At 36.1% G+C, this 16,542-nt stretch overlaps 2 protein-coding genes across 2 annotated transcripts in view; one reads left to right on the top strand and one right to left on the bottom strand.

The window, feature by feature from the left end:
* The window catches only part of LOC110457425 (low-density lipoprotein receptor 1-like), an 18,538-nt gene extending 16,608 nt beyond the window's left edge, over window positions 1-1,930 (top strand). Inside the window, exon 10 of the mRNA XM_021508707.1 lies at window positions 1,678-1,930. Coding sequence (XP_021364382.1) covers window positions 1,678-1,864 — 187 coding nt within the window. The 3' untranslated portion in view covers window positions 1,865-1,930. The remainder of the gene's footprint in view (window positions 1-1,677) is intronic.
* A 1,462-nt stretch (window positions 1,931-3,392) lies between these two features.
* Window positions 3,393-15,935, bottom strand: LOC110457473 (deleted in malignant brain tumors 1 protein-like). Its single transcript, XM_021508773.1, has 15 exons — window positions 15,759-15,935; window positions 15,384-15,510; window positions 15,084-15,183; window positions 13,001-13,107; window positions 11,782-11,949; window positions 11,389-11,488; window positions 10,904-11,055; window positions 10,479-10,631; window positions 9,545-9,677; window positions 8,636-8,748; window positions 7,456-7,617; window positions 6,822-6,930; window positions 6,049-6,164; window positions 4,016-4,180; window positions 3,393-3,469 (listed from the first exon to the last, which is right to left on the bottom strand). Exons 2-10 carry the CDS (start codon window positions 15,445-15,447, stop codon window positions 8,667-8,669), a joined length of 1,059 nt encoding a protein of 352 aa, XP_021364448.1. The 5' UTR covers window positions 15,448-15,510; window positions 15,759-15,935; the 3' UTR covers window positions 3,393-3,469; window positions 4,016-4,180; window positions 6,049-6,164; window positions 6,822-6,930; window positions 7,456-7,617; window positions 8,636-8,666.
* Window positions 15,936-16,542: the final 607 nt, after the last annotated feature.

Here is a 16,542-nt window from a genome sequence, read left to right as displayed (position 1 = left end):
AACGAAAGTTGCGGAGTCTTTTCAATTTTGTATGGGAAATAGCGCATGACGTCAGCTGTTATCTTTGTGCCGTTCTAGATACTGACCTGACCTGACGGTAATAAGCAGGAAATTTGAAATTTGGAAAAGACATATATTTTTTTTGCGAATTCTCATTATGGAAATATAAATATAAGCAATAAACTGCATAGATGTGGCAGACCAACTGGTATAACTTCCACATGTGTCACAGACAAACTTATCATGGTGAGCTAGCGCGCACCATTCAGTTTGTCTGTGACACATGTGGCAGTTATACCAGTTGGTCTGCCACATCTATGCAGTTTATTGCTTAAATGACTATGGTTGTTTATGTCAGTAAACCGCGGGGACTGCGGTTGTTTATGTCAGTAAACAGTGTTGACTATGGTTGTTTATATCAGTGCACCGTGGGGACTATGGTTGTTTTGGACAGTAAACAGTGATGACTATGGTTGTTTAGGACATTAAACCGCGGGGACTATGGTTGTTGATTTCAGTAAACCATGAGGCCTTGGTTGGTTATGACAGTAAACCGTGGGGACTATGGTTATTTATGACAGTAAACCGCTGGGACTATGGTTGTTTATGTCAGTAAATTGTGGGGACTATGGTTGTTTATGTCAGTAAACAGTGATGACTATGGTTGTTTATGTCAGTAAACCGCGGGGACTATGGTTGTTTATGAAAGTAAACCGTGGGGACTATGGTTGTTTATGTCAGTAAACAGTGATGACTATGGTTGTTTAGGATAGTAAACCGCGGGGACTATGGTTGTTTATGAGAGTAAACCGCGAGGCTATGGTTGTTTATGAGAATAAACCGTGGGGACTATGGTTGTTTATGTCAGTAAACAGTGATGACTATGGTTGTTTAGGACAGTAAACCGCGGGGACTATGGTTGTTTATGACAGTAAACAGTGATGACTATGGTTGTTTATGAGAGTAAACCGCGGGGACTATGGTTGTTTATGACAGTAAACCGCGAGGCTATGGTTGTTTATGGCAGTAAACCGTGGGGACTTACTATGGCTGTTTATGTCAGTAAACCGCAGGGACTGTAAAGCGGAATATCCCTGTTTAAAATGCATGTATAGTAAACCGAAACTGTTCTTTCGTTTAACAGCAAGTCAAATACATGTATGCTTGAGACTCGGCTCCCTTCAACGCTCTGTTGAAAGGTTTAGCTATCTATAGCAATGCCTCGGGATTCTGAGTACTATAGCTATATAGAAATATGATTAATTAGTAATGGGCGTCCAGCATAAAATATCATATGCTTTATTTCATTCAAGAAAGTCTATTTTACTTAAGATATAATAATTAGAGTAACACACATTAAATACACAGATAACGTAAAGTGGTAAGATTATAACAGGTGGTGGGTTTGTGTGATACTGTAGAACAATACACCAGATAACGTAAAGTGGTAAGATTATAACAGGTGGTGGGTTTGTGCGATACTGTAGAACAATACACCAGATAACGTATAGTGGTAAAATTATAACAGGTGGTGGGTGTGTGTGATACTGTAGAACAATACACCAGATAACGTATAGTGGTAAGATTATAACAGGTGGTGGGTTTGTGTGATACTGTAGAACAATTTACAAAGATATTTGTAGGAATGTTACCTGTGTTTTATTAAACTCGTTTCAGGTGTGTGGACAAGTCGTTCTGTTCACAAGACTGGAGTAATAACGGCGGATACAAGTCGTTCTGCTTCATGGCTGATACTGGTGCATTTGGATTCGATTATGAATGTAACTTCTGTTGTACGTCTAGCAAGTGTAACTTGGGACCGAAGCTCGTTCCAGATCAGAACACACTCTTTCAAGGGAATTAGCGTCAACTACGCCTGGGAAAAACTTCTTGTTCACAAATTTAGAAGAATTATAAAATGCAATATGTACAGTTATTCTCGAAAATTTGTGTTTGTATGTTCGTTTCCGATTGATTTTTAGAACAACGTTCCTGATAATAGTTGTTTCTTATATCAAATATATCAAGCACATATTAAGCAATACCCCATCAGTTCTACATCATCACTTGGAAAACAAAGGTGGAGAATTCAAACCTACATTTGATACTCAGCTTTTTTCAACTCCACAAGACGAAACGCTCAAAAGATAATAACAGAACAAGTTCATGGTTGTAGGTACACTGACCAAATATGCAACATTTAATTAAGTAGAAATATAAAATAAGACACCACTAAAGTTTGTTATGCTTGTACATGTAATTGCATTGAAACACAACATTCCAACACTAAAAAGTAAATTTATTGGTACACTACTATTCATACATATTTTTTTTTTTTTTTTTTTTCGATGCCACCTTTTTCAGGTTTTATTCGATAACTTGATGTATCAACTCTATATATCACGCGCACCAGTTACATGTAATACTGCATACTGGGAAATTTTGTCGCAGTTTAACTTTTTTGTTACCGTTCGTATCAAGGGAAAACATATCCTGACAACAAACACTTTAATGTCCATCATACAGGATATATATCAATTAACTTGAAGAGCGAAATTAGCACTGGGCGCAAATAGATTTAACCAGTTAGAGGCTTTTATTTGACTAAGCGAAAGTTTCCAAACATACAGTAAAGTTTCGTTAACCTTTCCGTATATACATACACACTTCAAATCTTCTAACTCCCTACCGTACCATTCAACCACTTTGTCTCTGCCAGCACATATATAATTTTATGGTATGCCTGATAAAAAAAGTTATACGCAATAATTTACTTTGACAAACAGATGCTGTACAATTATGTGTCTTTCTGATGAGTGATGCTAATTGATGATTTTTTATAGTTGTGTAAACCTTTCACGATTCTAAAGCAAACAATTTATAGAAAACCACTGTAACGGAGTTTTCTAAAGCATGCCTTAATGTATAGTCAGTAATTGTTTCCTTACACACAGAATAAACACAAACATTTTAATTCATATTAAATGTTCACAGCCTTAGTAGGGTGGTGTATACAAAAACGGATCTGGAACGTCAGGCGCCGTTGGATTTGTATGAGGAGCATAGTTACTGTATGGCTGGTACATGGGTGGGGCTGATCCTCCCATGTGCTGTGTTGGGGGTGGGTAGGCAGGGTCATGGAAGCCGTGTGGTGGCGGTGGTGGTATTGGCTGTAGTATGGGTCTAGGTTGAGGTATTTGGGGTGCTGAAGGCTTTGGTTTAGGAGGCGGAGGTTTCACTACTGCCTTTTTCCGTTCTGGTTTTTGTTTCGGAACCTTAACTTTTGTTGTAGTAGTCAGCTTAAAATGATTTAAATCTGGTGGACTGACTTTGGCGGAAGTTTTTGTTGTTGACTTACGACCAAGAACTGATCTCAATTTTAGGAACACAATAGGGATAAGAAAGAAGACGATAACTACTGGTACGATGATAGCAGCCAAAGGAACACCACCCTCGTCCGTCTCATCATCTGTAATGTATAGAAATGAAACGGTGACATATCAATCATAATATGTTGAAATATCGACGCTTATCACATGTTTCCCTATACTGGTTTATCTTTCACACATGGCAACAAACAAACATTGCTATCATCTGCTTTATTGTTGATCTAGCATATTCGGGTGGCGCTCAGTTACTGTGCATATTGGAATTCTTACTATCACAACACGGCTCCTGTTCCTGAAGGTTCATAATGCATAGTTACAAGAGCAATATATAAATCACATTAGAGACTATGTCTGCTTTGGAAAGGCATGCATTTTTTACCCTTTAAATAGTACACGACCTGCCGCTATACATACCGTAGGGAATATTAAAGACTGTTATAAGTATTAATACTTTATGGATTTTCCATTTTCATTGATATCATAATATTTAATAAACAGGAGTTTAAGTTTCAACTCTGACGTTTGCGGTAATGAAGACAAATTCATTCCGAAGGCGTATAGTGACATACAGCGACGCCATAAACAAATACAGATTTTGAGTTATGTCCCTTTAACCTAATACATACCTGTACCGTCACCAGTATAGTATCTCATTTCGAATCCCGTATAGCGTACGGAATAGTCTGTGCTCATGTAGAAGAGAACATACTGACCGCGGCTAACAGTGTATTTCAGAGATAAATCCACCTCGCCACAAAAGGTGTATTCAAGGGTGTCGTAAAGACACCCACCTGTTAAAAAATGTGCCATCTGATTCAGAATCGAAACATTCAATGACAATACAATACATATTCATTCACATTTATAAAGGTTGATAAATGTTTTAGATGTTTTAGTAGTCATCATTATTCATTTAGTTGAAAATCATTCTAAAACGATACAAAACTGAATGCAAGAGGAGCAATCTTAAATGAAAACTTGCACCACATTGTTGAAGCACTTTAACTCCTTTATTGAAAGTGCTCACCATAACAAACGTGTTTCTAAATCCAAGCTAAACGGTACGTTGTCGGTGTTAATATAACTTACCAGGCTTAGAGACTACGGTCATATCAACCTTTGCAGACTGTAAGTCTGGCATGTATACCTTTGTAGACTGTGAGTGGGTCACGTTTACCTTTGTAGATTGTGAGAATGTAATGTTTACCTTTGTAGACAGTGAGTGTGTCTTGTTTACCGTTGTAGATTGTGAGTGCGTTATGTTTACCTTTGTAGACAGTGAGTGTGTCTTGTTTACCGTTGTAGACTGTGAGAATGTAATGTTCACCTTTGTAGACTGTGAGTGTGTCACGTTTACCTTTGTAGACAGTGAGTGAGTTTTGTTTACCGTTGAAGACTGTGAATGCGTTATGTTTACCTTTGTAGACTGTGAGTGTGTCATGTTTACCTTTGTAGGCTGTGAGTGGTCCACGTTTACCTTTGTAGGCTGTGAGTGGTCCACGTTTACCTTTGTAGACTGTGAGTGTGTCACGTTTACCTTTGTAGACTGTGAGTGGGTCTTGTTTACCGTTGTAGACAGTGAGTGGGTCTTGTTTACCGTTGTAGACTGTGAGTGTGTCACGTTTACCTTTGTAGACTGTGATTGGGTCATGTTTACCTTTGTAGACAGTGAGTGTGTCTTGTTTACCGTTGTAGACTGTAAGTGTGTCATGTTTACCTTTGTAGACTGTGAGTGTGTCACGTGTCACGTGTCACGTTTACCTTTGTAGACAGTGAGTGTGTTTTGTTTACCGTTGAAGACTGTGAGTGCGTTATGTTTACCTTTGTAGACTGTGAGTGTGTCACGTTTACCTTTGTAGGCTGTGAGTGGTCCACGTTTACCTTTGTAGACTGTGAGTGTGTCACGTTTACCTTTGTAGATTGTGAGTGGGTCATGTGTACCTTTGTAGCCAGTGAGTGTGTCTTGTTTACCGTTGTAGACTGTGAGTGTGTCACGTTTACCTAAGTAGGATGTGCGTGTGTCATGTTTACCTTTGTATACCCTAAGTGTGTCACGTTTACCTTTGTAGACTGTGATTGGGTCATGTTTACCTTTGTAGACAGTGAGTGTGTCTTGTTTACCGTTGTAGACTGCGAGTGTGTCATGTTTACCTTTGTAGACAGTGAGTGTGTCACGTTTACCTTTGTAGACTGTGAGTGGGTTATGTTTACCTCTGTAGACTGTGAGTGTGTCACGTTCACCTTTGTAGACTGTGAGTGTCTTGTTAATCTTTGTAGACAGTGAGTGTGTCACGTTTACCTTTGTATACTGTGAGTGTGTCACGTTTACCTTTGTAGACTGTTAGTGTGTCTTGTTTACCTTTGTAGGCCACGAGTGTGTCTTGTTTACCGCTGTAGACTATGAGTGGGTCACGTTTACCTTTGTAGACTGTGCGAGTGTCATGTTAACCTTTGTAGACTGTGAGTGTGTCTTGTTAATTTTTGAAGACTGTTGGTGTGTCACGTTTACCTTTGTAGGCTGTGAGTGTGTCATGTTTACCTTTATATACTTTGAGTGTGGCAGGTTTACCTTTGAAGACCGTAAGTGTGTCACGCTTACCTTTATAGACCGTGAGTGTGCAATGTTTACCTCTGTAAACCGTGAGTGTGTCATGATTACCTTGATAGACTTTGAGTGTGTCGTAGGAACAAGCCTCTAGTCGGAACGCAGCGAAGTAAAACGTTAACGTATCAGAGACGTCCGACTTCTTAATCAACCAGTATTGTTCATATCCACTGAAACGAGGAAAGTCACAGACGAGTAAACATTGTTTTCCGTCATTTAGCATTTAGATATAGACTTATCATACATAAAAAAGAAAATGTATATAGCAATGGATACACTCATTTTCTGTCATGGGTATATCAAGTTTGTTCCGGAGTCAAGTCTACATAATCTACACCCTCAGCTTGATTATCGTATTACCTCCCCTTAGCGTTGAACATGATTATTTTAATTATGTGTATCTTCTGCCAAATAACGCAGTCTAACATCGTTTTTCGAAATAAGTCATCAAACATTATACAGTAACCACATTTTCTACTGTGCTACATGTTTTGGGTGAACTTGTACGCTATACAGAAATTCTACTTTATTTGTTGTTTTTATCACAATGTCTGTATCGATTTTTTACCGTAGTAACATATCAGAGAAAAGATTGAATTATTTTGTACTGTAGGTATGAGGGATACGAGAATATTATCATCGGATGAAGAAATTGCCACGAGAACATAGGCAGACCTCCATTGTTGACCTATATTTACGTTTCCTGTTGGAACGTCCGTATTACTATACACTCAGAATTAGATGTTTCATAACTAGGCATCAACCAAGTATTGCTATGGTATAAATTGACAAATTCAATATACAATATATGTATAAGTGGTACCTACTTGTCATAGGAACCTGACGGGTACGCGATATGGGAGTAGATTGATCCCTCAGTGCTTGACGCGTCCAATTCATTAATCGGGCTGTAACCTGATGCACATGTCGGCGTAGCTAGTATGTGCAAACGAAACAAACTAAATGGTGAGAAAGCTAACTTAGGCAACGTTTTTGTATAGTGTATATAACACGAATTGGTGGTTCTGCCCAGATCCCCCTTTAACTACTGACGTGCTGTCACACATCCATCAACTGATCCAATACCATGAGATGTAGGATATTTTAAGATTGTTCTCATATTTCTAATAATCGCCTCTCACCGATTGTCTTTATGAAGTTTTTATATTTGGAAGTGATAAATGAAGTTGACACTAATGTTATGGGTGTCATGTATTCTACTATATTAGCTCTATAAGTCAAAAACCCGTCATGATACGTTTTGTTTTAAGATTGACTTCATACAAACAGTTGAAATATCTCGGACTAAAACAAAATCCCCCCCCCCCCCAAAAAGAAAACCACAAACATAAAAAAATAAATAAATGTGTATCTTTAAAATGTGTTCGACCTTTACACGGAGGAAATACATGCTGAAAGTGTATTTCAATGGAACACTCGCTTGACTTGTTTGATACTTACATGCAGTACCCGAAGTGTAGTAAGAGATGTAAAAACCGGAGTTGGTGATGGAATGATCGGTACTGAAGTACAAGGTGACATAGGCTGAAGTGGATGTCAGAGTGACGTTTGTGTAGCTGCCACTGTACTGGACACCCAAGACAGGGTAGCCGGTACCGGGACCTGGTATGTAAAGGGAACGAGTAAAGTATTAAACCAAGCATGTCTGACTAAAATTTGAAAATTGCTAAAATAAATCCATGATATGTAGCAACCTGCTTCGACTGGTTTTTGTCTTCTGTGTATTGTAGCATTTAAACAATGTTTGGATGTTAATACAAAGGACCTTCATGCTGACGGCGTATTCGGTAGTTTTTGACGCTACAGACATATGCTATGGCACGCGTAAGCGCTTCATGATTGGTATGCTCCTACCAACTTCGTTCATGGATACAATTGTCACTACAGTAGATGACGATGCTAGGCTAAATAGTTAAGGTAAATCAGGAAGTTAACAACACATATGACTTTAAGTTTTTTTAAATCCATTTTTATTCATCTGAATTACATTTTCCTCTCATTTATTGAGGTCGTTATGAACGCCATTTTATACAATGCTCTGGTAGTGACGTGGTCTAAGAATACAGAACGAAGTCGCCATTGTTCATGGAAAACAGTATTTGTCAGCATCCTTGTTGTATAAAAAGACACACTTCATCAAAGCTTGTCTCTACGATTTCGAGAATATGTAACATTTAGTAGATACATGTGTAAATTCTGATGATTTAATCAAGCTGAATCGTGTATTAATCATACAAACGATCAAGCGTCATATTTGCAGCATGCATCAATCCGCTGAATCTTTGTGTTTCGTTATGTATACGCTAATTTATACACAGAGTTTAATAAACTCAAAAAAGGAATGCCGATTAACGTTGGTTTTGAACTAACAAACGCATAATCCTAGTCTCCATGCATATATTATATTTTATTTTATTTCTTCATGTATAACTAATTGTTACGTTTTAGTAAAGGAGGAAAAAACTGTCTATAAGACGAACTGAATGTATCCACCTGCCCTTGATATTCTTGGTCTACAGTAGTCTATGAACAAGACGAGCGTCAAATTTAACATCTTATAATACCACAAATTGAAGGTTATCTTAACAGTGACGTATAATTGACAGGCTTTATTACTTACCGTCATACACGGAGAGGTAATCGTGGACTAACTATGTATACAGACTGATGATATTCAATGTAATGACACCATTAAGATCGTGTGACGTAATTGTCCAGATACAACTTAAGTAGCTACAAAAACAACAAAAGAAAGAAGAACAATTTAAAATGAATTCTTGCCAATAACAATTATAAAGTTATCAAATAAGACAATTTGTATTTTAAAATAATCCATATGAATCCTTCAACTTGTAATGCGGATACATCTCCTATGCATCCATTCACTGATTAGTTGTAAATTCATTGTTATAAAAGTGTATCTATTAAGGATAATTTGAAAGAAAACATTACCTATTACATCAGATATTATTAGATAACAGCACGCTTTCCACATTCCAGCATGTATATTTGCACACTACAGTTTGTTTTTATTTATTTTTATCTCCTATTCTTTTTTTACAACAATCTTCCTTCCTCGATGTTGTATACCCAGTAGATAGGGACATGCATGGCATGTCTAATATGCAGACTTACTGGTTACAGTGTGTTGGGGTAATGCTTTGTAGTAATGCACGTGAGATATATGTTATAACCATACTTACTTTCTATGGTATATCATGTATGTAGGGGACGTGTGCTCCGAGTTCTAACTTGGAATCAGGAGATTTGTGGTATGTCATATATACAGACTTACTCGCTTAGATTGCATAGAAGTAAGGTGACCTGAAGGTTGTGTTATATATAGACTTACACAAAAGAGTATACCGGGTAGTTATACATGTAGACACGTGTGGTGTCTTATATCAAGATCAACACCTTATAGTTTGTTTGATAATTAGCGCAGTGAAATACGTATTATAAAAAGCCTTTTTCGCTTGAAATTCAGTGTAGTAAGGAGACGTGAGGTACGTGTTATACGCAGACTTACTTGCTATAATAGTTTGGGTAGTTGGGAGACGTAAGATATTGTTGAAACGACTCTGAGATCATCGATCTATCACCACACGATGAGACGATAGACTGTGTCGTAGGAATTGGTACTGTGGCTGTAGCGGCTGTCCCTGTGAAATTAATACAGCAATGCAGGCTGGAGATTGAATATATTTATAACCATGAATTTGAAATATTAAACTTAAGCATTTTTATTCAACGTATTCAGTTTACATGGATACATTTCTAATAGCAGCAAAATCCTTTGTCGTATCTTAAGTCTACAAACAAAAATCACATAAATCTAAAAGCAAAAAAAAATATAATAAATACAGATGTAAATATATATTTGACACAGTACCATTTTAACACGAAGTTCGTATATAAAAAAAACCAGAAGAACAAGCATAATCAAGAATTGAGACGATACATATAAGCTACACAAAAAGGACGTCAGACATCTGTGACTTCTCCAACCATGATCAGACCAAAATATCTACTTACAAAGGGAACCTCAATGAAAAGTTTCGGGTAACGATATACATATCATCCGGAAAGATTAGACACACTTGCGCTACAGGAACACTAGTTATACAACTTTGAACAGCGCAAAAATCGAATGTCTATTTCCTTAATATCATTAGCATATAAAGGGTATAGATTACAATGAACGTAGAAGTGGGAGTAGCCTTTCAATGAAGAAATGACGTCACCACCCTACCCGTTATGCCATTACCTGATGAAAAGCATCAATGCTACTGAGGGCCAAGTATGTCTTATCGACCATTACATGCATCTAGACGTATTTAAATGAGTAAATGGCAAGTTGTTTTCACAATTGCTGTTATAAGCAAAGACATTATTCTGTTTTTTTTTGTATAATGATATTACCGGTGAAATTCAATTTTCTCTGAGTTATTAGCTATACTAACCTCCATAATTCTGAATGCTGATGATCGGGCCCGTGGTAGAGATGGGAGAGTTGTATCGGAACATTACCGATGTCTGAGTAGGGTAGATAATAACGGTATCATCAGAGCTCTGGTCGGCGTTACACAGCCAATACAACAAGGTGGAGCCGTTACCTGTAACAGCCAATACAACAACGTGGAGCCGGTATCTTTAACAGCCATGAACTAGGTGACAGGTTTCTGTTTTGGCGAAATATATTATTCACAGTTAAGAATGCATCCACTCATGCTGGTGGTAAAGGCTTTTAAGTCTTTAGAGTCACATGTAAATATATCTTAAATGACGAACAGCAATGAAATGATTTTTCGTATCAAGATCTATTATGGTATAATTTAACAGAAGCAAATAAAGCACTGCGTGTACTCGATCTAAACTGTTTCCTCACCGTCCCATACAGAGAGTCCATACTGCTGATCACAAAGGTTAACGGACGTCACATTCAAACCATTCGAAGTGAACGCCAAATCACTCCAAAGTATGGTCACATTCAAATTACTGGCCGACACGGAGAAGGTCACATCGCAGTTACTCAGCGAACTGCATGGACAACATATAAGGTGATTACGTAAGGCGGTTGAGTAATTGAACTCAGTAACTAGTTATATCATTCCTGGCAAACAATTTGTGTAATTTATAATCCATAAAACAATAATGATCACAGGTTAGGAAACGTTAACTGTGTGCCTCAGAATTGCGATTTCGTATAATTTCATTCTGTTTTTGTTCCAGTTCTGACAGGAAGTATGCATAAAAATCAATTAATGCGAGATCGCCATTCAAACTGTAAATATTTACACTCGTTTACGATCACATTCTTTAATACCCACTTAGGAAAGATTAGACTGAATAATCATTTATGAAATAACTTACGGAGAAGTAGACAGTGGGGCGGAGGATAGCTTCAGCTGCTGGATATCGTTAGTATTGATATTGATGGTGGTGCCACAGGGCGAGTACGGCCACGCGTGTACTGCATGATGACATAGATACAGAGTGAGTGTGGTATACAAACACATATGTCTATAGTCTGTCTGATATAGCAAAGGTTTAGGCATATCGTTACTTATCCGAAATATGGGTTAAAGCAGTATATATCATTTATTTCGTATACTAAACTGGTAGCTGAATGTTTTGTAAAGGTTTCTACGTATCTTCATTACATATTTTATTTTGACACTTATGGTTAATAATACTGATCAAGTAGATATAGGCTCTCAATCACGAGATTTTTAAAAACCTGTGATGAAAAAATAATTAACATACGGTTTGAGGAAGACGCCGAGTAGAGAGCAAAATAAGTCAATTTGAATCCATGCCGGGTAACACTCGAGTCTGTTGTGAAACGCACCAGCATTGTTGTGCCTGACGAGATTTCAATGCCAGTTGTCTCCGCGGTGTAACTACCGAGCAATGTTCCTGACGAGGAAGAGCCTGTGGTACACAATATTCATAGTCGTAAATACAAGAAAATATTTTCACTCATGGTATGATCATGACATATTCTTTTTATTTTTATATACACATAATGCAATGATAATAATAATATACAACGTGTATATAGCGCCCTATATAATTTGTAAAATTACTCTAAAGTGCTTTACAACCTATGGATAACAGTATTAGTTATAATTGATAAACAAGAATGCAAACAATCGCCATTATATATTAAGCAAAAAGATAATCGACTCAATGTGCAAATAACTGTAATCACGGAAATTACCGGGTTTATGTTTGACCTTACACCGGTAAGTGTGTTATGTCAATAAATTCATTTAAAGTGCAATTTATAGTGGTGTAAGTTTGTTCATAAAATGAATAAATAAAGGGTAGTTTGGTCATGACGTTTGTGTAAAGAGCCTGCAATGCAGCCGTGAAGAGGTGTTGGGTCCTTATATGCTTCTTTAATTTGGCCAGAGTATCTGACTTTATAATAGCAGTTGTGTGGTGATAACCAAGTATATAATAACGTTTTTAAACAACAGGAGATATCCATGTGCATAGTCAATACAGATGCCACATATCTAGAAATTTTATTCGAAAATGTATACATTATGTAAGTATGTATATACCAAAATACATGTACAATGGAACCTCTTTTTCGAAAAGTGTTATGTCGTTATCAAACTACTTTATATGTATGATAAATACAATAATCTTTATCTTATTAACATAAAGCATTCATTGCTAACAACATTTAACCCAGTAAGGTGTTTAGTATGTAGATATATCTCATCTGTATGTGTATATGCTTGTACATTACTGATGTTGGCATATACAGTTGTACGATAACAAACAAATAATTTATTGTATGATATAGGCGAATATGTTTGGTGTGTCAATCGCTCATGATGTCTTACTCGCTAGTGTAATATAGAGACATACCATCATATAAGTAAATATGTCTTACTCGCTTGTGTAACATAGATTCATACCATCATATAAGTAAATATGTCTTACTCGCTTGTGTAATATAGATACATACCATCATAAAAGTAAATATTATCGAAGTTAGTTTCTAACAGCATATCATCGATGCTGATGACAACCACGCCAGTGCTAGCTGTTATCAGCCATTCACAGTTGGCCCGACTGTAAAGATAATAACAGAAGATAAGATATTTACAGTTGCCAGATAAGATTTATTTTATATCAAACAGAATCAATATTTTGCACTTTGAAATAGTTAACGGAATGCATGAAATACTATTTTATGAAAGAAAAAACATTAATCTGGAAAATGAATAAAATAGATAGAAATAATATCAAGCAGTTATTATGAGGATACAATAGAGATAATTTTACTTCCATGTATTAGAGGATTTTCTATTTTTATCAAATGTGCAAACAATCATTAATATACTTTGAAGATATTGTATGATTTTGTTTTGCTTACGTTAAAAATAATAATTTCACCACAAATTCGTACATTTCGTAAGAGAAATGTTTGACCGACCTTAGCAAAGAAACACATCCAAAAAATGATAAAAATGCACACGGACATATAAATCAATATTCATTGTATTTTCTCCCCTTCAAAATAGGGATTGGTTTGGACAAAAAGACAGTCAGTAGAGCAAATTGATTTGCCACAAGAACATATCCTTCATGAATGTTATAATATTTGCTTCAATTAATTATATGTCTGGAAATAATTAGGACAAGAAAATATATGAAAATATTTTAGAATGAAAGTTGCTGTGTTTTAATGCCCTCGTATGAGGAGAAAATGCTACAGCGGATCTGCATTGATGACTCCTCCTTGTCACAATGTAAAATTCTGAATATATATATATATACAAATGTATATAGAATAATAATAAAAAAAATCAAGGTTTACCGGTAGGCCTTTCTTCTTTTTAGGGCTTCTTCAGGCGGAAGCCTGAGTATATGAACTACTTGAATACCTGGATTAGATATAAAGGCCTAGCGGTAGATCTTGAATACATATTTTTTTTATTCTATATTCTAACAACTTGTATTTAGTATCTACTATATAATATATATTTTGGTTGTTTTCAGTATAACCTCTGTAAAATGACATCTTGTTAGATCTAACACATTGCTTGTATTAAGTAGGTTATCCTTGTACACAGGTTAACTTAGTTGTTTTAATTATCGGAAATGAGGTATTGACCGATATCACGGAGTGTTTGCATACTGCGGGGTTGAATTAAACCGTACTGTATTCAGATGTGACCTGTTTTTATATACAATTCACATTGCTTTACAGCAGCATATGAACTGGGATTCGATGTTCTTACCATGTATGGTATTACCCATTGAAGGGAGATTAAATTATTTGATTTGCTTTGAACGCCGAGAATATTTGAATGTCAAAGATAAAAGAGTTCATTACACTAAAACAACCACCACCATTTAATTCATATCAGTAATACGTAATACGTTATAATAGTAACAATGCAATTTAACGTGTACAGAAATACCTTGACTAGTCTAGTCAGCTGACACTGTTAGAAATATGATCACTTGGCGTATGATAAACACTTCATAGTGTATTTTTGTGTATTAACAGTACGCACTCGATGACCTTACATACATCTACTCCTTTGCCAGACATGTTATTGTGACATTATCCACCGCGTATCTAAATGGAGGTAATGCAGATATTGAAACTATTCATTTAACGAACGGCAATTCTAATTTCCTGTCAACTATTAGCTCCCGGGATACATGTAACCCGAGGGAGCTAAATTTTCACTAAAAAAATCATAAATATTTAAACAGATATCATTAGTGTTCTCAAAATAAGTAAATTTGAAACATTTTTCGAGTTATTAACATAAAGTGCGATGCAAAAAAAAAAAACTAAAAAAAAAACTAGTTAATGCAGATTACATGTTCTTTAGTCTATCAATTCATAAACATGAACGGAACGTCAACCTTAAAGTTTACGTTTGTGCCTGAAACAGTGAAGTTTAAATAACTGCAAAACTTCATGATACATGAAGCACAAACAAACATAAAATTCACAATCAGCTTTCCTTTTTATAACACTGAACGATTGTTACAATGATTACAAACAAATACGTAATACTGATACTTACTTATTGTAGTTATATGGGTAGTTCGGCGATTTAATATGTCCAGAATAGTCTAGATGAGCCGTCACATCTAACGTATTGACACACTGAGCGTACCCTGAATCTGTCAGAAATAAACAAATAGTAGTTGAATATTTACGGGGTTATTTATTCGAGTCATAAATCTATCAGTTCTACTTATCGATCTACTTATACCATTTTGGTTTATTCCAGAGACACAAGCTTCGAGATCAGATATTATGATAACTGTACTGTAGCATGTTTAACTTTTCTTTACAAATACAATGAACCGTCATCACTCACCGAAATGTATCTTCACAAGCAACAACAGTGACCAAACCCACTTGGCTGCCATATTGGTCACCATTGAAAAGGACAGTCGATCAGTGCTTATAAACGTTTATTGACAGCTTGTTCTTCATTCCAGCACCTACAAATGATTATTAATTTCACATTTTTTTTATTTTATTTTACATTAAGTTTTTAATCATTTCTAATGATAATTACTACCTGATATCATACTAATATGCATACCATCTGCGAATAACTGTTCCGGTTCGTGTTTGGGCTAAGATTAACAGATATAACTAGTGATTTCACATGACAACTGACATTCAAACAAAATTATGCCTGATTAACGCTAGTCACCACTGACCATTGTCTACGATAACGTCTTACCGGTATAATCAGTCTCGATGTCCAGAAAAGAATGTGCCATCCTGTACATTGCCATTGGGCACATTTACCTATATAATTCTATGTTAAGTATATATATACGTATTGACTACACACATGTTTAACCCTACAGAGAGTACACAGACCCCAAGTATGTGTAACCCTACAATAGCCAAGCGTCCCACAATACAACTTAACCCGTCCATTTAATAATCGGTGTGTGTTTGTTCATGTGTGTAGTACTAGTACTGTGTTGTTTTGTGAGTCCATGACGACGACAAACAATGGGGTCGGATAACCAGGTACGAGTAACTTGATACTCGGGTAGGGGAAGGGAGGCATCTTAGTACCGTTTATATATTATGTAGAGAGGATATGTTGATATATTGTTAATCCATTATTCACATATGTATATTTTGTTTCGGTTGTTTGAAAGTGTTTTAATCCTTAATAAATCTTCTATGACCGGGAATACTCGGTTTGGAATGGTATAGCGTAACAGCAAAATTTCATTATAACTATTTGGTCTTAAAATTTCCGGTTCTACGGATCTGTCACTGGTGTGGTGGACCTCAAAACAGAAACATTGCACTTCTCCTTTATGTTTTGTTAATATTTAAACAGATACAAAGAAATTGTAAACACAAATGTTTATTTAGTATTGGACAACAATACCTTTTGAATGGGTTAACGACCTGTATGCACTCATTTGGTTGGCCGGAATCTGTATAAATACCATTCTTAATTAGTACTCCAAATGCGCGTTAGTTTAATCTTTCACCTCTTA

Source organism: Mizuhopecten yessoensis, unplaced genomic scaffold (assembly GCF_002113885.1).
Source record: "Mizuhopecten yessoensis strain PY_sf001 unplaced genomic scaffold, ASM211388v2 scaffold1147, whole genome shotgun sequence".
Classification (NCBI taxonomy): domain Eukaryota; kingdom Metazoa; phylum Mollusca; class Bivalvia; order Pectinida; family Pectinidae; genus Mizuhopecten; species Mizuhopecten yessoensis.
This window is presented reverse-complemented; position numbering and strand designations above follow the sequence as displayed.